Source organism: Pteronotus mesoamericanus, unplaced genomic scaffold (assembly GCF_021234165.1).
Source record: "Pteronotus mesoamericanus isolate MK-2021 breed Mesoamerican mustached bat unplaced genomic scaffold, CSHL_Meso_final contig_27, whole genome shotgun sequence".
Classification (NCBI taxonomy): Eukaryota; Metazoa; Chordata; class Mammalia; order Chiroptera; family Mormoopidae; genus Pteronotus; species Pteronotus mesoamericanus.
Window position 1 is genome coordinate 22,571,191 of NW_026555115.1, and position 22,365 is coordinate 22,593,555.

The 22,365-nt window shown below is 38.4% G+C and overlaps 1 protein-coding gene and 1 pseudogene across 1 annotated transcript in view; both read left to right on the forward strand.

Annotated features, from left to right (window-relative positions):
* OSBPL11 (oxysterol binding protein like 11) overlaps nucleotides 1-22,365 on the forward strand; it is an 84,566-nt gene that overhangs the window by 24,567 nt on the left and 37,634 nt on the right. Inside the window, exons 3-5 of the mRNA XM_054575172.1 lie at nucleotides 6,863-7,038; nucleotides 7,823-7,902; nucleotides 16,375-16,551. Coding sequence (XP_054431147.1) covers nucleotides 6,863-7,038; nucleotides 7,823-7,902; nucleotides 16,375-16,551 — 433 coding nt within the window. The remainder of the gene's footprint in view (nucleotides 1-6,862; nucleotides 7,039-7,822; nucleotides 7,903-16,374; nucleotides 16,552-22,365) is intronic.
* Nucleotides 13,655-15,193, forward strand: LOC129071816 (tubulin alpha-1A chain-like; annotated as a pseudogene).

Sequence of the window (22,365 nt, forward strand, 5' to 3'; positions counted from 1 at the left end):
ACCCAAATAGGAGTGACATGCAGGAAGTTGGAGGTCATATGAAAGGTCAAAGCTGGATATGAAAAATTAGAAGAGAGTTGTTCTTATTGAAGTGAAAAGATCTGTTCTCCAGGGTTCCCATCTTTTCTTTAAGAAAAAAAGCAAAGTGAAGGGAGCCTTTTCATTTTGTATTTTTCTTCCTCACTTAACTTTTCTTTTTTTGTAATTTATTGAAGGCTTACACTTTCACATGACATACAAAATAATAATTTAAAAAAATTTTATGTCACTTTGCTCTTAGCATTATTTTTTGTTCTCTTTTTCTTTTTTATTGAATGTATTGGGGTGACACTAGTTAACAAAATTATACAGGTTTCAGGTGCACAATTCTACAACACATCATCTGTACATTGTATTGTATGTTCACCACCCCAAGTCTTTGTTCTCTTTCTTAAAGGGAGAGTAAGTTAACTTTCTCCCTCAACATTCAACAACTTTCTTTTATATACTATTGTAGAATATTATTGACAAAGTCTCAGAAGTAGAACAACAGTAAGAAAGCTCATGTAAAGTTGAGTACATATTAAAGGTGGCATTTCAGGTCAGTGACAACTTGAGAACATGGGAAAAAAGAGTAGGGGTTTGCATCATTGTACGTGGAAGCCTGTTACAAAGATTTATTGGCCACTGGTTGCCTGGGGAGTTAGCTTCCAGAGCCAAGTGAACATCTAGGATAGGGAAGGGCATTGCCTCTGTCAATGTAATCTCTCCAGCTGTGTGAAAGGCCAGTTTTAATGGCACCAGAAAGTGTGGGGATGATGACAACTCATTCCTATTTGCTACTAAGAACATAAAACCTCTTTTCGGCTTGCCCCATCAGAGAGAGGTCTCAGCTTGTTAACTTGGCTGTTGTAGGCTCAATTTAGAAAAAGTTTCTATCTTCTGTTTTTTGTCACTTTGTATAGCACAGATATACCAGCTCCTCAGCATGGAACATATAGATTGAATGATCAAAGGGGTACAAAAAGGTTAAGATCATGTTAAGGAGCCCTAGGCTTAGTAGCTTAGTTTCTTCGGCATGTCTAGCCACTTTTATCCATGTGCTACAGATGAAGCTCATATAACAAAAGTACAGCACTTGTGTTAGATATTCAAAACAGTTGCCCTGCAGTCCGTATCTATTTTGACTAAGGGGAACTTAGAGCAACTTAGAACTTGACTTAGAGCAGCTCGGAGAAATCTGGCATGGGCATACTTATATCAGTAACTGCTTGCTCTGGAACGTAGTGCCCTAGGAAAGTACACAGCAGCACAATCCTCTCCTGAACCCATCTCCTTCCACTTTCAACTCAAATTCCTGAAGGTAAAATCACTCCCATTTGGCTTTGAAGTCTATACATACACTGAACATTAAAGCCCTGGCATGGTCGGAACAAAGCGCATGGTTACCTTTTTCCAAAACTTCACTAAAGTTTTTTTGTTTTTTTGTTTTTGTTTTTTTGTTTTGTCATTATAAGATACAGTTCTGAGTCAGAATTTTTTTTTGGATTAAAGTTGCATTTGATGAGACTTAAGTTGTGGGCTATTTAAAAGATTAGTAATTTTTCCCAAACTAGCAGTCTTTGTTATTTTGAAAGTGCAGAAAAAGAACAGTTACTTAATTGCCAATGTTAATGATACTTTCTTTTAACAACTTAAGTGAATTTTCTGGAGATGAGGATTTTTAAAAAGCTGAATCTTAGGTTTCCTTGTCACACTTAACCTTTGTTTCTACATTTTCTTAGCTAATTGATTAGGCCAACTTGCTAAAAATGCCTCAATTGATAGTCTAGTAAAATAATAAATAAAATGAAATAATTAAAAAAATTAAAGAGTCTAGTACTCTTCTGGGGAAAAATAGCTTTGTTAAATTTCCTCACTATGTAGATTGTCTCTTTAACCCTTTGTATCTTTCAAACCCTCTCTCCATAGAAGGGATGAAAGAAAAATATTTACATTTCTCCATGTTTAGTGAAATAAAGTGCTCTGTTATTGCCAGTGGGTTCATTGCATCATCTTGGTGTTAGATAATCAATTGTTTTTTAAATTGAGGTATAATTGGAATATACCATTATATTAGTTTCAAGTATACAGCATAATGATTCAATATTTGTATATACAGGTGTATCTTTTTTATTGCACTTTGCTTTACTGTACTTCACAGATACTGCGTTTTTTTTTACAAAGTGAAGGTTTGTGGCCACCCTACATAGAACAAGTATATCGGTGCCATCTTTCCAGCAGCATTTACTCAAATCATGTGTCTGTGTCACATTTTGGTAATTCTTGCAATATTTTAAACTTATTCCTTATATATGTTATGGTGATTGATGATCAGTGGTCTTTGATGTTACTGTTGTAATTGTTTTAAGGAGCCACAAATCATACACATGTAATATGGCCATCTTCATCTATAAATGTTGTATGTGTTCTGACTGTTCCACTGACTGGACATTCTCCTGCTTCTGTGTCTTTCCCCCTCCTCAGGCCTCTCTAATTCCTGAGACACAACAGTGTTGAAATTAGGCAAGTTTCAACAGGTCTGTAAGTGTCTAAGTGAGATGAAGAGTTGCACGTCTCTCACTTTAAATCAAAACCTAGGAGCTTAGTGAAAAAGGTATGTCAAAAGCCAAGATAGGCCAAAAGCTAGGCTTCTTGCGCCAGTTACCAAGTTGTGAATACAAAGAAAAAGTTCTAAAAGGAAATTTAAAGTGTTATTCCAGTGAACACATGCATAACAAAAGAAAGTAAAAAAGTCCCATTGCTGGTATGGAGGAAGTTTTAGTGATCTGGATAGAAGATCAAACCAGCTGCAACATTTTCTTAAGCCAAAGTCTAATCCAGAGCCAGGCCCTAACTCTTTAATTCCATGAAGACAGAGAGAGGTGAGGAAGCTGCAGAAGAAAAATGTGAAGGTAGCAGAGATTGGTTCACAAGGCTTAAGGAAAGAAGCCATTGCCAAAACATAAGAATCGAGGTGAAGGTGCAAGCTCTCCAGAAGACCTAGCTAAGACAATGAAGGTGGCTACACTAAACAACAGATTTTCAGTAGACAAAACAGCCTTCTTTTGGAAGGAGATGCAATCCATAGTACTTTCATAGCTAGAGAGGAGAAGTCAATGCTGGCTTCAAAGGATAGGCTGACTCTCTTGTTAGGGGCTAATGCAGCTGGTGACTTTTAATTTGAAGCCAATGCTCATTTACCATTCTGCAGATCCTAGGGCCTTTAAGATTTATGCTAAATATACTCTGCCTGTGCTCTATAATTGGAACAACAAAGCCTGATGACAGCACATCTGTTGACAGAATTGTTTATTGAATATTTTAAGCCCACTGTTACTACTTACTGCTAAGGGAAAAAGATTCCTTCCAAAATATTGCTGCTCATTGACACTGTACCTGGTCACTCAAAAGCTCTAATAGAGACATATGGAATACAACGAGAATAATGTTGTTTTCATGCCTGCTAACACATCTATTCTGCAGCCCATGGATCAAGGAATAATTTTGACTTTCAAGTCATATTATTTCAGAAATACATTTTGTAAGTTTATAACTGCCATAGATATTGATTCCTTTGATGGATCTGGGCGAAGCCCTGGAAAACCTTCTGGAAAGGTTTCATCATTCTAGATGCCATTAAGAATACTCATGATTTATGGGAAGAGGTCAAAATATCAGCATTAGTAAGAATTTGGGCGAAGTAGATTCCAACCCTCATGCATGACTTTGAGGGGTTTGGTACTTCAGTGGAGGAAGTAACTTCATGTGTGGTAGAACTAGCAAGAACAAGAATTAGAAGTGGAGCCTAAAGAAGTGACTGAATTGCTTCAAATCATGATAAAACTTTAGTGGATGAGGATTTGCTTCTTCTAGATGAACAAGAAAAAGTGGTTTCTTGATTTGGAATCAAGGAGATGCTGTGAAAATTGTTGATACAACAGCAAAGGATTTAGAATATTACCTAAACTTAGTTGATAAAGCAGCAGCAGGGTTTAAGAGATTGAAGAAGTTCTACTGTGGGTAAAATGCTATCAGACATCATTGTATCCTACAGAAAAATTATTTTCAATCATTACAGCAGACTTCATTGTCTTATTTTAAGAAATTGCCACAGCCACCCATCCTTCAACAGCTACCACCCCTGCTCAGCTAGTAGCAATCAATATGGAGACTTGACCCTCCATCATCAAAAAAGTGTACAACTTGCTGAAGGTGCAGATGGTAGTTAGCATTTTTTATAAAGTACTTTTAAATTAAAGTATTTCCATTTTTTAGACATAATGCTATTGCACACTTAGTAGACCACAGTGTAGTGTAAATGTAACTTTAATATGCACTGGGAAACCCAAAAATTTGTGACTTGCTTTATTGCAGGCATTTGGAACCAAACCTTCGATATCCCTGAGATATGCTTGTATTGGGAAATGTTCACCACAGTAAACCTAGTTAACATTTGTCACCATACATAGTTACACATTTTTTTCTCATGATAAGAACTTTTAAGATGTACTCCCTTTTAACATCTTTGAAGTACACAATACAGTATTAACATGAGTCACCATGCTATGTAGTTATTTGCTCATTTCTATAATTTTATTAGTCCCTTTTTAGTATTACTTTCTGTATAGCTAGGTGAGTGCCTCCCATGTTGTAAGTTTGTGGTAATGCTTTTAGGATAAGAAATATGTGTTCATAGCAAACTTGACAGTTCCAAACATATCGTACTCTTAAATTCTTTGAATTGACTGCTTTTAGAAGACAAGATAAATCATTTTCCTTTGAGTGTTGAAATAAATTGTACTTATTGCTTAGAGAGCAGTGGGAAGAAATTTTTTTCCTTTCTTCCTTTCTTCCTTGTTTGTTCATTCTTTTTGTTAACAGCTTTATTGAGATAGAATACACATATTATACAATTTGCCCACTTAAATGTACAACTCAGTGGTTTTTAGTATATTGAAGAGATTGCTTGCATGTCTTTGTCAATTCGGGCTACTGTAACAAAATACTAGAGTGAGTAAGTTATAAATGACAAGTTTATTTCTCACAGTTCTGGAGTTTGGTAGTCCAAGATCAGGTTGCCAGCATAGTTTGGCAAGGACCCTCTTCCTGTTGCAGACTCCCTGTTGTGTTCTCACATGGCAGAAAAGAGACAAGGGCGTACTCTCAGATCTCTGTTATAAGGCATTAATCTCATTCATGAAGGCTCTGCCCTCATGACCTAATCACTTTCCAAAGGCTCAGTCTCTTAATACTATTACTTCAGTGGTTAGGATTTCAGCATAGGAATTTAGGGGGATACACTCAATGCATAAGAGATTCCTATGTGCATTTAACTTGGGACAGGTCTTATGTTTCAGAAATTTAAGATGGTGTCAGTGACCATCTTATGTTATTTCAAATCTTTTCAAATTCTTGGGGAAATAAAAATGACCTTATTACAAATGGGCAGAACTTAATAGGCAGTTCACTGTAAGATCTATGGATGGTCAATAAAACACTTGAAAAGGTGTTCAACTCCTTTAATAATTAATGATACAGAAGTTTTAAAACTCAATAGTATTAAAATTAATTTATATTTTTACCAGAATATGTGAACATAATTTTTAAAATCAGAAGCATGCTAAAAAATGAACAAGAAAAACAATAGTTCTCTGTTTTTCCATCCCCTTTCTCAAGCAATGACTTTCAACTCCTTTTGCTTGCTTCTAATTGTTTTTTCCCCCTTGAATAAAAGGCTGATTCCATTCTCTCCCAGTTTGATATGGTTGTCACATTGCTTAAGATAATATCTTTTAGGACATTCAACTGGATCAAATTGTCTAATGTTATAGAGCATGTTAACATGTAGAATGCCAGACTGCTCCAAGCCTAAACAATAATTTTTTGAAACTGGAACTGTTTATGTTTCTTAAAGAAAAGAGCTATTATAGAAATTAAATTGGAATCTGAATTAATATATTTCCTAAAGTAGTTAACCTAGAAACAAATCAGGTCATCAAATTCTTTTCCGAAGTATATCGGTATGTCATCATTTAGTTTCAAGTTTCTTATGTTTCTGCATCTCCAGTTTCAGCTTTTTCATTTTTAAACAGGATAAGTAATCTTTAGTTGTGACCTATTTAATGATACATTCACAAAATCTTTCTATCCTGACATTATTCTCATTGTATAGTTTACTGATTAAATCTTATCTTAGATTCATTTCTTACCTAGCATTTAGTTAACCTCAAGAGTTATGTTTTGATTTGTTTACGAAAAATTTTAAATAAAATTTCTCATTACCATTTGTCCTTGGGCAATTTATCTTCACTGTTAATGAATTCTGGAGAGAAGTCTTACTCTGAAAGGATACTATATCTTTGTTTCCTTTTTGTATTACCTGGTATGCTTCTTCCCTATTAAGTGCCCCTCCGTCAGCTGGAGGGGTTCCCCCCCACAAAAAAAATGTTTATTGATTTTAGACAGAGAGAGAGAGAAACATCATTTGGTTGCCTTCCATACATATCCTGACCAGGGATTGAACCTGCAACCTAGGTATGCTCCCTGACCAGGAATTGAACCCCCAACTTTTTGGTGTATGGGACAGTGCTCCAACCAATTGAGCCACACTGGCCAGGACACAGCTGGGGTTTTACATCTTTTATTAAACTCATTCAATTTTTCAGTAATCTTTACTGCTTGTAAATTGAATCTAGTATTTCCAAGTACTTCTTGAAATATTTTTGAACTTTTTTTTTCATGGCAAAAACTTCAAAGTGTGTAAGTGATTAAAAGTGTTTTGCTTTAGTTTGACTAGGGGATATGTTTAAAAATTATGACCTTTTTTAAAAAATCATTACAGGTTTTTTGTTTTAAACAATGAAGCTGGGTTATTGGAATATTTTGTGAATGAACAATCTAGAAATCAAAAACCCAGAGGTACTTTGCAGCTTGCAGGAGCTGTAATATCACCCAGTGATGAAGACTCTCACACCTTCACTGTAAATGCTGCCAGTGGGGAACAGTATAAACTCAGAGGTATGATTTTGAGATATGAGACTAATAGTGTGATTTACTTTTTCCCTTGTGAAGTTGCTATACTTTTCTGCTCTCATTTGGGTTTTGGATATAGAAATTACTGTCATTGATGATGTATGCAAACTATTCTAAACCTTGGAATTGCTTTAAGAATTTATGAAATCTGTTTTAATAAATACTTTTTTCAAGTGGGACAGTGAATAAGTCTGTTTAAGATTGACTTCTCTAAAATATTTGTGGAGATGAAACCCTAATTACTAAAAAATGTAAAAGCATAGCCTTCTTAAATGCTTTTTTATGTCTGCCATTGAGCAGTTTACCCCTTTTCTTGATTTGATTTGCATGCCTTCTTTGTGGTTTTCAGGAACTAATGGACATAGTTGGGACTTATTAAAATGTTCACATTCATCAAAATAAAGGTTATGTTTGTTAGATTAATTTGTAAAGAAGTTTGTGTTTTTCATATAATTAATACACATGAAATAATGATAATACTAGCTGAGCATGCTGCTGGAGATCTGAAAGTAATGAGTACACATTAAACACTTAAAAAAGAGTATTTAAATAAGAGCATATTTTTATGCTGCATGTAACATATCCTCCTTATGAAATATCTACATCTAGCTACTGTGTCACCTAACAAGGTTGATGCTTGGGTCTCTTTGCTCTATGGAGAGTACAACCAATCCCTGGTTTTCAATGATCTTTTCTTCATGCTGTAGACAATTAATTGTATTCCAAATATAATTACAAAAGTAGATAACTTAAGTATTCTTTTTATCAGCCACAGATGCTAAAGAGCGACAGCATTGGGTTAGCAGACTTCAGATATGTACACAACATCACACTGAAGCTATTGGAAAGGTATGTGGAATCAAAAATGGGGAAAGAACTTTTTAAAATTTCTTTTTACATTTTTTAGTTGAGATGCTAATCACATACCATAAGATCTATGCTTTGAAGTGTGCAATTCCATGGTTTTTTAGTATGTTTGCAGGATTGTGCAAATATTGCAACTATCTAATTTCAGAATATTTTCTTCACCCTCCAAAAAACCTGTATCCATTAGCAGTCAGTCCCTGTTCGCCCCTTTTCAAGCCACTGGCAAACACTAATATTTATATTTTATTCCTATGGATTTTCTGTTCTGGGGCATTCATGTAAATGGAATCATGTGATATGTGTTTTTTTGTGTCTGGCTTCTTACACTTACCATGATGTCTTCAAGGTCTGTATATGTCATTACATGCATTTTATTCCTTTTTAATGGGTGAACAATATCCATTGTGTGGATATACCATATTTTATTTATTCATGCATCAGTTAATGGAGATTTGGGTTTCCTTTTTGTTGCTATTATGCATAATACTGCAGTGACCATTTGTGTTTAAGTTTTTGCATGAACACATGATTTCAGCTCTCTAGGGTAAAAATTTAGGAGTGGAATCCCTGGATCATGTGGTACAATAATTAAACAACTTCCCTGTTTAGTTTTTGGAGGAACTGCCAAATGGTTTTCCAAGGAAGCTGAAACATTTCACATTCCCACCAGCAATGTGATGAAGGTTTCAGTTTTCCACAGTCTCTCCAATGCTTATTTTTGTAATCCTTTTTTTTGTTTGTTTTGTTTTTTGTTTTTTTTTAAATCCTTTTTTCTGTTATTTCCTAATGACCTAAGGTTAAGAGCCTTCTCATATGCCTATTGGTCATTTGTATATCTTCTTTGGAGGGTTTTTGTGTGAGTGTGAAAGGGAGGATCTTGGTACTTGACCTGAGGTTAGAGATATATAAAAACTAGTCTCCTGGCAGCATACCTGGGTAATATTTTGGCTTAAAAAATTATTTTTTTCCTAGCATTTTTTCCTATAAGTGAGTTTTGAAAAGTTGTTTCTTGTCATTTCTAACTGCCTGGACCCTGTAAGTGGACTACAGACAGAGGTTTAAATCTTAGTGCCACAATCTAATATGAAATTTCTCCATTTTGAAAATAATAAAGAATGATATTGACTTCTGGCCAAGATGGAGGCATACACTCTGCCTCCTTGCACAACCAAAAGAACAACAACAAATTTAAAAACAAAAAATCCAGAATGCCAGAAAATCGAACTACATGGAAGTCCGACAGCCAAGGAGCTAAAAAAGAAACATTCATCCAGACTCGTAGGAGGGACAGAGACTGACAGCTGGGCAGAGAGAATGAGCAGCAAGGCGGTGGCTGGAGGACCAGACGGTCCCACCTTTGCATGTGTATAAACAGAAGGAACAGCTAGGGAGTGAGACAGACCGCACAATCTAGGGTCCCAGTGTGAGAAAAGAAAGTCTCAAAACCTCTCGCTATAAAAATCTGTAGGGGTTGTGGTGGCGGGAGAAACTCCCACCCTCACAGGAGAATTTGTTGGAGAGACCCACAGGGTCCTAGAATGTACACAAACCCACATACCTGGGAATCAGCACCAGAAGGGCCCAGTTTGCTTGTGGGTAACGGGGGAAATGACTGAAAGCCAGCCGAGAGCCGAGCAAGTGGCATTGTTACATCTCAGACTCCTCCCCGACAACAATACAAGGACCTGGGTTGCCCAGCCCTGGCAAATACCTAAGGCTCCACCCCTCCCAATATAACAGGCTTGCTGAGATAAAGAAATATGACCCAAATGAAAGATCAAAGTTCCAAAAATAGAACTAAGCCATGGAAGAGGTATCCTACCTATCAGATGCAGAGTTCAAAACACTGATGATCAGGATGTTCACAGAATTGATTGACTATGGTCCCAAAATGGAGGAAAAATGAAGGCTCTGCAAAGTGAAATAAAGAAAAATATACAGGGAACCAAGAGTAAAGGGAAGGAAACTAGGACTCAAATCAGCAATTGGGAGCAGAAGGAAAAGATAAACATTCAACCAGAACAGAATGAAGAAACAAGAATTCAAAAAAATGAGGAGAGGCCTAGGAACCTCTGGACAACTTAAAATGTTCCAACATCCGAATCATAGTGGTGTCAGAAGGAGAAGAGGAAGAGCAAGAAACTGAAAACTTATTTGAACAAATAATGAAGGAGAACTTCCCCAATCTGGCCAAGGAAATAGACTTCCGGGAGAACCAGGAAGCTCAGAGAGTCCCAAATAAGTTGGACCCAAGAAAGCATACACCAAGGTACATCATAATTATATTACCCAAGATTAAAGATAAGGAGAGAATCTTAAAAGCAGCAAGAGAAAAGGAGACAGTTCCCTACAAAGGAGTTCCCATAAGACTATCAGCTGATTTCTCAAAAGAAACCCTGCAGGCAAGAAAGGGCTGGCAAGAAGTACACAAAGTCATGAAAAGCAAGGACCTACATCCAAGATTACTTTATCCAGCAAAGCTATCATTTAGAATGGAAGGGCAGATGAAGTGCTTCCCAGATAAGGTCAAGGTAAAGGAGTTCATCATCACCAAACCCTTATTATATGAAATGTTAAAGGGACTTATCGAAGAAAAAGAAGATCAAAAACTATGAACAGTAAAATGACAAGAAACTCAGAACTATCAACAACTGAACCTTAAAAAAAAACACAAAAGTAAAACAAACTAAGCAAACAACTAGAACTGGAACAGAATCACAGAAATGGAGATCAGAGGGGAAGGGGAGGGGGAAGAATGGGGGAAAACGTAAAGGGAATAAGCAGCATAAATAGTAGGTACAAAATAGATAGGTGGAGGTTAAGAATAGTATAAGAAATGGAGAAGCCTAAGAACTTACATGTACGACCCATGGGCATGAACTAAGGTGGGGGGAAATGCTGGTGGGAGTGGGAAAGTGTAATAGCATAATCAATAAAATATACTTATATTAAAAAAATAAATCCAAGATTTCATTTTGGGTGAAGGTGATCAAAAGGTACAAACTTCCGGTTATGAGTAAAGTACGTCCTGGGAATGTAAAGTACAGCATGGTGACTGTAGTCAACATTACCATATGGTATATTCAGAAGTTGCTAAGAGAGTAGATCTTAAAAGTTCTCATCAGAAGAAGAAGAATGTGTAACTATGTGTTGATATGGTAGTTAACATTACCATGTGGTATATTCAGAAGTTGCTAAGAGAGTAGATCTTAAAAGTTCTCATTAGAAGAAGAAGAATGTGTAACTATGTGTTGATATGGTAGTTAACATTACCATATGGTATATTCAGAAGTTGCTAAGAGAGTAGATCTTAAAAGTTCTCATCAGAAGAAGAAGAATGTGTAACTATGTGTTGATATGGATGTTGATATGGACATAATTGTGGTAACCATTTCATAATATACATAAATATTAAATTAGTATGCTGTACACAAAAATAAGAATGATGTAAGAGCCAAATCTCCAAGATGACGGCCTAGGTAAACATGACTTGCCTCCTTGCAGAACCACATCAAAAGTACAACTAAACTCCAGGAATCAGAACCATCAGAAATTGAGTTGAATGGAGGTCCAACCGCTACCGAGTTAAAGAAACTACATCAGTCCAGACTGGTAGGAGGGGCAGAGATGCTGAGATACAGTACAGGCTGGTACCAGACCTATGATTGGTGGATAATTTGGGAGGGAATCTCAGGAGCAAGGGGTCCCAGGACCCTCAACCTAGAGTTCCTGTACCAGGAAGATAAATCTCCATAATTTCTGGCTGCAGAAACCAGTGGGATTGTGTCAGTGGAAGAAACTGTGAGACTCCCAAGCAGTTGCTCTTAAAGAACCTACACCCAGACTTACTCAGACTCACTCCCTCTGATCCAGCACTGGGGTAGCAGCTTGAAATGCATCAGTGGCATATAGGGAGAAACTGAAGTATCTAGCATCAGAGCAAGAGCTGGAGGCCAGCTTTCTCCCAGACAGAAAGGCAGGAAGAGGCTACTATTTCTTTTTCTGAAACCTCCACCCACACAGCCACAGAGCTGGCAGATGGGGGCTATATCTGAGACTTCATCACCGGGCTCACATTGTTTGTCCTGCCCTGGGGATTCCCTGAGTTTCTACCCCACCCAACTTACAGGGCCTGCCCAAGCTGTTAACAGTGGCTTTTGCATATGAATGGCTTGTCTAGACCCATGCTTCACATCTTACTAAATCCTCTCCAACATGTAAAAACCAGCCTCAGCAAGCCCTAGGCCCCCCATTCCACTTGCTAAGTGACCCCAGGCCCAGCACTGGCAACAGCCAGCCTAGGTTCACAGCGTGGTTTCACCTGGGAACCTCCAGCCCAGCACAAGTAGCAGCCATCTGCAGATTGCCTTGTAGCTTGTGCAGGGTGGCTCTGGGCAGAACACGGGTGGTAGCTGACCTTGGCTTGCACCACCCAAGAAACCCCAGAGGCTGTTCACAGTGGACAGTTACAGACCACACTGGAGCACCACCACCCTGCTCCTGCACAGCTGACTCTCCATGGAGGGTGGAGTTTGATGTTCAGTGGTCACAGCCAGTCCTTGCAGCTGACTGGACTGGGAAAATCCCTCTCACTGACCTACCAACAGCAATCAAATCTCAACTACGAGAGGAGGGTATATTCAGCCCATGCAGAAGGTGCCCCTCAAATACCCAGCTTGGGTGATCTGGGAAGCTGTGCCACTGGACCCTACAGGACACCTACTACATTAGGCCATGCTACCAAGACAGGGAGTCATAGCAGTTCTACCTGTTACATAGAAACAAACACAGGGAAGCAGCCAAAACGAGGAGGAAAAAACAAACAAACAAACAAAAAAACATGGCCCAAATGAATGTACAGATCAAAACTCCAGAAAAAGAACTAAACAAAATGGAGGTAAGCAATCTATCAGATGCAGAGTTCAAAACACTGATTATAAGAATGATCAAGGAACTTAATGAACCTTAAGAACATAAAAAAGATCCAGTAAGAAATAAAAGGATACACTAATTAAAATAACAGTTTACAGGGCATCAGTAGGAGAGTGGTTGAAGCTGAGAATCAGATCAATGATTTGGAACATAAGCAAAAAACAACTAATCAGAGAAAGAAGAAAAAACACTCCAAAAAAAAAAACAAACCCAAGGATAATGTAAGGAGTCTCTGGGACAACTTCAAGCATTCCAACATTTGCATCATAGGGGTGCCAGAAGGAGAAGAAAGAGCAAGACATTGGAAATCTATTTGAAAAAATAATGAAAAATTCCCTGATTTGATGAAAGAAATAGACATGGAAGTCTAGGAAGAACAGAGAGTTTCAAACAAGGTGGATGCAAAGAGGCCCACTCCAAGACACATCATAATTAAAATGCCAAAGATTAAAGCTAAAGAAAGAATGTTAAAAGCAGTAAGAGAAAAGCAGTTAGTTACCAACAGGGGAGTTCCCATAAGACTGTCAGCTGATATTTCAAAAGAAACTTTGCAGGCTAGAAAGGATTGGCAAGAAGTATTTAAAGTGATGAAAATCAAGAACCTACAGCCAAGATTGCTCTACCCAGCAAAGATATCATTTAGAATCGAAGGGCTGATAAAGTGCTTCCCAGACAAGGTAAAAAGAAGTTCGTGATCACCAAACTATTATTATATGAGATGTTAAAGGGACTTATTTAAGAAAAAGATCAAAACTCGGAACAGAAGTTCTCTTACATCGACCGCCTGAGAGTCTCACTGTAAGAAGCAACAACCTCTCCTCTTCCTCTTCGCCATCCACTTGGCAGCTGCAAAGCAGCAACCATACATGAGTGCATCTCCATCCACGTTGGCCAGGCTGGCGTCCAGATCGGCAATGCCTGCTGGGAGCTCTACTGCCTGGAACATGGCATCCGGCCTGATGGCCAGATGCCAAGTGACAAGACCATTAGCAGGGGAGATGACTCCTTCAACACCTTCTTCAATGAGACAGGCGCTGGCAAGCACGTCCCCAGGGCAGTGTTTGTAGACCTGGAACCCAGAGGCATTGATGAAGTTTGCGCTGGTACCTACTGCCAGCTCTTCCACCCTCAGCAGCTGATCACAGGCCAGGAAGATGCTGCCAATAACTATGCCCGTGGACACTACACCATTGGCAAGGAGATCATTGACCTTGTCCTGGACCAAATTCGGAAACTGGCTGACCAGTGCACAGGTCTTCAGGGCTTCTTGGTTTTCCACAGCTTTGGTGGGGGGACTGGTTCTGGGTTCACTTCCCTGCTGATGAAGCGCCTCTCCGTCGATTATGGCAAGAAGTCCAGGCTGGAGTTCTCCATTTACCCGGCCCCGCAGGTTTCCACAGCTGTAGTGGAGCCCTACAACTCCATCTTCACCACCCACACCACCCTGGAGCACTCTGATTGTGCCAACTCGTGGTTGACAACGAGGCCATCTATGACATCTGTCGTAGAAACCTCGATATCGAGCATCCCACCTACACTAACCTGAATAGGTTGATAGGTCAAATTGTGCTTCCATCACTGCTTCCCTCAGGTTTGATGGAGCCCTGAATGTTGATCTGACCGAATTCCAGACCAACCTGGTGCTTCCACTTCCCTCTGGCCACATATACCCCTGTCATCTCTGAGAAAGCCTACCATGAACAGCTTTCTGTAGCAGAGATCACCAATGTGTGCTTTGAGCCAGCAAACCAGATGGTGAAATGTGACCCTTGCCATGGTAAATACATGGCTTACTGCCTGTTGTACCGTGGTGATGTGGTTCCCAAAGATGTCAATCCCGCCATTGCCACCATCAAGACCAAGCATACCATCCAGTTTGTGGACTGGTGCCCCACTGGCTTCAAAGTTGGCATTAATTACCAGCCTCCCACTGTGGTACCTGGCAGAGACCTGGCCAAAGTACAGTGAGCAGTGAGCTGTGTGCATGCTGAGCAACACCACAGCTATTGCTGAGGCCTGCGCTCACCTGGACCACAAGTTTGACCTGATGTGTGCCAAGCATGCCTTTGTCCACTGGTATGTGGGTGAGGGTATGGAGAAGGGGGAGTTTTCTGAGGCCTGTGAGGACATGACTGCCCTAGAGAAGGATTATGAGGAGGTCGGTGTAGATTCTGTTGAAGGAGAGGATGAGGAAGAAGGAGAGGAGTACTAAAGTTAAAATGTCACAACGGTGCTGTTTTTACAGGGAAGCTTATTCTGTTTTAAACATTGAAAAGTTGTGGTCTGATCATTTAATTTGTATGTAGCAGTATATACTCAAATACAATTACTGGCCTATGCTTTAAAAGATGATGCTTTGTTACAGACCCAACCAGTCCATTTCTCTGATGGGTTTGAATAAAGTATTCCCTGTCTTAAATGAAAAAAACAAACAAACAAACAAAACTCAGAACAATAAAATGGCAATAAATACATATCTATAACAAATGAAGCTAAAAAACAAACTAAGCAAACAGAACAGAAACAGGATTATAGATACAGAGAATGGTTTGATGGCAACTAGATAGGAGGGGGGATTGGGGAATAGGTGAAAATGTGAAGGGATTAAGAAACACCATTTTGTAGTTACAGAATAGTCATGAGGATGTAAAGTACAATATTGGCAGTGGAGTAGCCGAAGAACTTGCATGATCTGAGGGCATGAACAGTGGTGTGGGGATTACCTGAGGAATGGGATAACTGGGTGGAGGGGGGCAAAGGGTATAAAACTGGAACAACTCTAATAGCATAATCAATAAAATAAACCAATCAGATACAAATATTAAAAAATAAAAAGTTGTTGCCTTGCCTGTTGTGGCTCAGCGGATTGAGTGCCAGGCTGCGAACCAAAGGGTCGCCAGTTCAATTCCTAGTGTGAGGCACATGCCTGGGTTGTGGGCTAGGTCCTCAGCAGGGGCCATGAGAGGCAACCACACATTGATGTTTCTCTCTCTCTCCTTCCTTTCCCCTCTCTCTAAAAATAAATAAATAAAATTTAAAAAATAAAAATAAAAAGTGGTTTGTGTTTTAGGCTTATTACACAGTCTTTAGGAAATTTGACTTAAAAGCTTTATTCATACTGCAAGATTGCAATCATTGGCAGCTATCAGAAAGCACCAGTTCCAAAGAAACTTGCATGTTACATTTAGAAAATTTATAGTGAATATTGCTAAGTATATTTGTGCCTCAATCATGATGTTTAAAATATGAAATTAGAAATTTTTTATTCTAATATTTATAAAATGTGAAAAAATATTCTTGACTACACATCTGCAATTAAGTTTCTAAATAAATGACCAGTTTACTACGGGATGTGTGAAATGCTTATACATTGTGTGTCTTAAAACTTACCATTTTCAGAAACATTCTTGTAGTCAATTCTGAGATTAATTTTTAAAATTACTCATGTGTAAACCTCGTAGTTTGAGGGTTAGAGAGCCTAACATTTTTTAACAGGAATGATTTTCTTTGTTTGTCTAATAGAATAATCCTCCTCTGAAATCACGGAACTTCTCACTTGCATCTAGTGGTAATTCTCCTATATCCCAGAGGAGACCAAGTCAAAATGCCATTTCTTTCTTTAATGTTGGACATTCCAAACTTCAATCAACAAGCAAAAGAGCTCACTTACCTCCAGACCATCTTGTGGAAGTCAGAGAAGTAAGTACGAAGTGAAGTTGAGTAAAATGTACAAAATAATCTTACTTATTTCGTTTTATCACAAAAAAAATTTAATTGTGCATCTTCTGGGGTAATGTTTCCCATCTAGGATACTAAGCTAATTTTTAAATCATAAAGATTCCCTGATTAGGGAGAGGGGTTGGGAGCTGAGTGAAAAAGTGAAGGGATTAAGAAGTGCAAATTGGTGGATACAGAACAGTCACAGAGATCTGGATTGCAACATGGGGAATATAGTCATTGATGTTACAACGACTATGTGTGGGGCCGGATGGGTGTTTAAGTGCGGTGTGGTACCACTTTGTGGAGTATGTGGTTGTCTGGCCACTCACTGTAATATACACCTGAAAGTGCTATGGAATGATACTGAATTTGGACTGTGATTGAAAATTTTTTTTAAAAAAGATTCCCTGATTATATAGAGTGTCCAAAGTTTACTTAAGCCTGTCAACTATATACTAGATACACTCTCATTTTTCAGAAGTCTCTTATTTCTCAAGTAAAAGTGTGGACTCCTTTAATGTAAAATTTAAGCCTAGTGGGAAGGCTATATGGCCAACCCAGTGACTTTTTAAACAATATAGATGCATATATATTTATATACATATATGTACATGTATACATATATGCACACACACACAGAAAATTTCAACTATACACAAAAATAGAATAAATTCTTGATGTTGCCTTACCTCAGTGTTTGCCTCTTTCTCTTTTAAACCAAGTGCCAAATAATTCTACTTCATAATGCAACTGTTAGGTTCTAAATATTCCAGGTATTTTTTGCTGAGCTAAATTTGATACAGCTTATAGATATGTATGCCGTGGCCTCATTCAGGTAATGTGATTGGAAATTAGAGGAATGTTTTAATAGCTTTTCAAGTTACTTGTGGCTATTCTTTGGTACTGCATGGGAACTTGACAGTGGTAGTCTCTTAAATGTTAGATGCAGTGTGGAATCTAATATGTATCAGTGAACTTCTCATACTGTTTTATGAAAATTCATTGATATGTTTTGCACTTTGAATGGACCCTAAACTATGCATGATTTTGTAACACCATGTATCAGTCATTTGGAAAACATTAATTCACTGAGTCATGCAGGTCTTGCAAATGTTGATCTACTTTATCATTTTATAATATCAAAAATTAATGTTCATTAACATCTCCACCAATCTCATCAGAAAAGCTTTCAGTATTGGGAAGCTGTTAAGCTTACTGTGACAGGTAGGTGTTCCGAAATTCTAATTTTCATTTTGAAGTTCAGATTTTTATAATTGGCAACAAATACTGTAGTTTTTCTTGAAATTTCAGGCTCATTTTGTTCAATTTTGAGAAAATTGTACAAACCCTCAGGTCTGAATATCTGTAGTTTCTAACAGCCATTCTGTAAAAGAAAGACACTCCTGTGTTTCTTCTCTGCTCTACTACTACACTGTACACTTCTGTACTCTGGTCACCAATTGGAGTTTCCCTCACACTAAGCCAGGGGTGTCCAACCTTTTGGTGTCTCTGATCCACACATTAAATACACAAACACTAACAAAAACTGATAAGCAAAAAGAAAGTTTTAAATATATTTATGATTTTGTGTTGGGCCGCATTCATAGCCATCCTGGGCTGCACATGGCCCATGCATGAGTTAGAGAATTAGGCTCAGCAGTTCTTGAGTTCTCTGCACACTAGCTGGGTATCCTCCAGTTTAATTCAATTCTGACCCTATCTACCTCTGACCAACTGGCTATAAATCTGAGGTTTCTACTACTCTTCACTCAGGTATGATCATTTGCCACAATAGCTCATAGAACTCAGGAGAACAGTTCATTTTCTATTTTACCAATGTATTATGAAAGAATGTAAATTGGGAACAGCCAAATTGAAGAGATGCATAGAGCAAGATATGGGGTCAGGGGCATGGATCTTCCATGCCGTCTCTGGTCAAACCACCCTCCCAAGTACCACCAAGTGTTCAACAAGAAACTCCGAAGCTCTTCCTTTTGGGTTCTTAGGGAGGTTTCGCTATGTAGCCGCAATTGACTAAATCATTGACGAATGGTGATTAATTTAACTGTTAGCCCCTCCCCCTCTTTTGAGAGGATGGGGATTTGGCTAAATTCTCACCCTGTAATCACTGTGTTTCCCTGGCAACCAGCCCCTAGGTGAGGAGGAACTCACCAAAAATCACCTTATTTACCATAAACTCCGGTGTGGTTGAAAAGGTTTTGTAATGAATAACAAAAGACATTTATTTCACCTTTATGTTCTGAAGCTATTTCAGAAACAAAACCAAACATAACAAAAGATGCCCCTGGGTTCTAAACATTTAGGAAATTACAAAGATTTAGTTGCTCTGTGTCGGGAAGGGGGCAGTAGCAGAGACCAAGTACACGTTTCTTATTGTTACACATCCTTTCATGTCACAGTGGTAATCTGTGGGAAAAAACAGCTAGTTCACATTTTGAGAATTGTTGTTCTAGACTGTGATCCAGCTCCAGAAGGTTATAATGCTAAGCTATAATTCATAGTGAATTTGAAAAGAACATTTTAAGCCAAGTCCATGAGTAAATACAACAATAGATTAAGTAACATTTGGCAAAAGCAACTAACTGTTCAGAATAATGTATTGTGCTTGGTCATTTATTATTAAAGCTTTACCTAATTTAAATGATCTATTTTAGTGTTTATTGTTTTTCGTTAGTGCTATTTATCAAATCACTTCATTATTCAGTACATGCTTCATGCTGGTGCTAGTCTATCCCTAGAAGTAGCTAAAATGACCATCTGATAAGGAAGATGGACAATTAAAGGATAAGTGAAAAAAATCATGATTCTAATCTGGTTTCCAGCTAGACTAGGTACCACATAAGTGATGTACTAGAACCACCATATTCACCATAAATAGCTGCAAAACACAACCATGTTTTTAGCATTCCTGAAGTTTTCTTCTTGAGGAACTGGTTTTATAGGAATAATTACAGAAGTAGCTCTACAAATCAGTTTTCTTTCTTTTTTGTAAATATATAATCAACTCATTTGTTTGCTTTGGAAAGAGCCATTATCAAACTTTAACATTTGTTCTGTAATTATATTTCAATTTTAATTTTTTCTATCCAAGAGTATCACTTCTTAGGCCTCTTCAATTCTGACACCAGAATTAGCAGGTAGCTTTTTGGGGCCTTTTGCACAAAGAAACATTTTTTCTGTTAAGTGTTATATTGTGATAGCTGATTATTTATGTTGTGACTATCCTACTTATGATTTTTTTCCTTTATTAGCTTATAATACAGAAAAGTAAACAAATTATAAGTGTATGTCTTGATGTCATTTCCACGTAATCATAGCCTGGATCAGGAAATTATGTTACTAGCACCTTAGAACAGGTGTCCCCAGCCCCCATATAAGCCCATGGCCTGTTAAGAACCCGGCCGCACAGCAGGAGGTGAGCTTGAATGTAATATGCTTGAATGATTCTGCAACCAGCCCCCCACCACCCACTGGTCTGTGGAAAAATTGTCTGCCACGAAACTAGTCCCTGGTGCCAAAAAGGTTGAGCACTGCTGCCTGAGAAGATCCTCTCATGCCTCTTAATCACTACACCCTTCCTTATTATCCTTACATCTAACAGTATAGCTTTACTTTACCTATTTTTGAAATTTCTGAAACAGGAATTAAATAGAGTGCACTCCTTTTGTTAATGAATTCGGACCCATTTGCTGCTATTACCAAAATAACGCTCCTCCTCTCCCGGGGTCCCTCTGTTCTAGGTTCCTTGCCTGCCACCCTTAGAAATTATGGCTCTAGTGACAGAGTTTGGTGAAAAAGAAAGGAACTATTTATTCAAAAAGTACATAGGTTTTGAGAATGGCTACATGTTGCCGTTAAATCTCAAAATCCCTTTAAAACACCCACCAACACCCACAGTCCTGCCTTTCCCCCCTACGCCCAGTCAGGCCAGTCAGGGGTAATGTTCTTCAGAAGAAAAAGAACAGAAGTCCGGGGCTCAGCTTGGCAGGCCTCTCGCGGTTCCCAGCACTATCAGCTGTGTCGCCATGATCTCCAGTTCTTAATTCAAACCCACGAGGCACCTTCTATGGTCCACTAGTAAGAGTCCTTTCTCCCCTTTTCTTCTTGTACGTTCTTCAAATTGTTCCTCTGTGGCATGGAGCAAATCATTTCCGAACTCTCGTGCACCTGTGCTGTAACCAGGGAGCTGCCCTGCATGGCGGCTACATCTTGCTTTCCTGCTTCCTAAGCTGCTTCCTAAGCCATGTGGTCAAGGGATCTCCACTCCACTCCCAAAACAGCATGATTAAAAGCCTCCAATATGGCTGCCGTGCCTTGGTTTAAATCCTGGCGTAAATCTTCTCCCATAACTCCATTTCCAGCTGCCTCAGCAGTCAGGCGCTGTAAAAGGGTGGGGGTGGGGGGGCGCGGGCGGAGCTGCCTGCCAGGTACATCCTGGGTTAAAGTTATGCAAACCTTCCTGGTTAGCCTTGTTGATATGCAAAATAACCATCTTTGTATTTGAGGTATGAAGCCATCCTGCTGTTACTGATGTGCAAAATGACTCTTAGGCTCTATGTCTCCCATCCCCCATGGTATCCTGCTTTATGAGGGGTATTGTTATCCTATATGTTTTTTGGACACCCCAAGTTCTGGACCCTATTACAGATCCCCCCTTTGCAGGGCCCTGGCTGCACCCCATTAAACTTTGGGTATGGCTGTTTTTTCGGTCAAAATTTATGTGAGATTTATGATGGTGAGTGTAGCAGTTCTTCTCATTGCTGTACAGCATTTATTGTATGGATATATCTTAGTTTTACTTATTCCAGTGTTAATGGACTTGATGAACGTTATGTACACATACCTGTCAGTTGCATATCTAAAACTGTAATTGTTCAATAATGGATTGCATTTGTTTAGCTCTATAAACTTAACTCTAGAAGATACTGTCTACTGGTCTCCAAAGTTGTACTTATTCATAAGGTTGGATTATTGGAAGTTAGTTCATATATGTGTATATATATATATACACGCACACACACACACACACAAAAACACACACAGAAAGCACAAATATATATGCATGTGTATGTGTATAGATACTTTAATACAAAACCTTTTTTTCCTGGTAAGAGTGAATGTTTGATCCAGTGTTACAACTTATGTTTTCAGGGGCTATTTCATGTAAGACTCACTTCACTTGCCTGATAGGATCATTTTGCATCCCTTTCACTAGGCCTCTGATGTACTGTGTTAAAAAAGTATCTGGAACAGAACCTCTGAAAGTTAAAAGAATTTCTCCACTCTAAAGTTTTTATATGAATTAAAATAATGTACAAAGGATGGGTAATCTAAGAACCTTCTGCTCACAATTGAAATTAAACATAGTAAATTCAGTTTTATTTTTAAAAGTTGGTTTGTTTATTGTTGTTCCACTGGCTCTGTTAGAAAAAAGTGGACATGGCTCTGTCAATCAAAAGAATCTGAATCTCTGAAAATATTATAAATAATTTTATTTGGGCTTATCCAAGGAGTAAGGCCTGAAAGGAGACCTTCTAAAAACTTGAAAACAGTGTTCTAACTTTGGAAAAGTGGTGGGTACTTACACAGGCAGAATAATAAGTGAAAAGTACACGTGATGCATTAGAAGTTTCAGTTAGGGTGTATACACTTCAGTGATTAATAGTTTTATATCAAACAGAAGGAATGAATGGGGAAGATAATGTTGGGTCATCGTGCCCCCTGGTGTCAAGAGAGTCTGGGCATAGGGTATGGAAATAATTAAACTGCTTG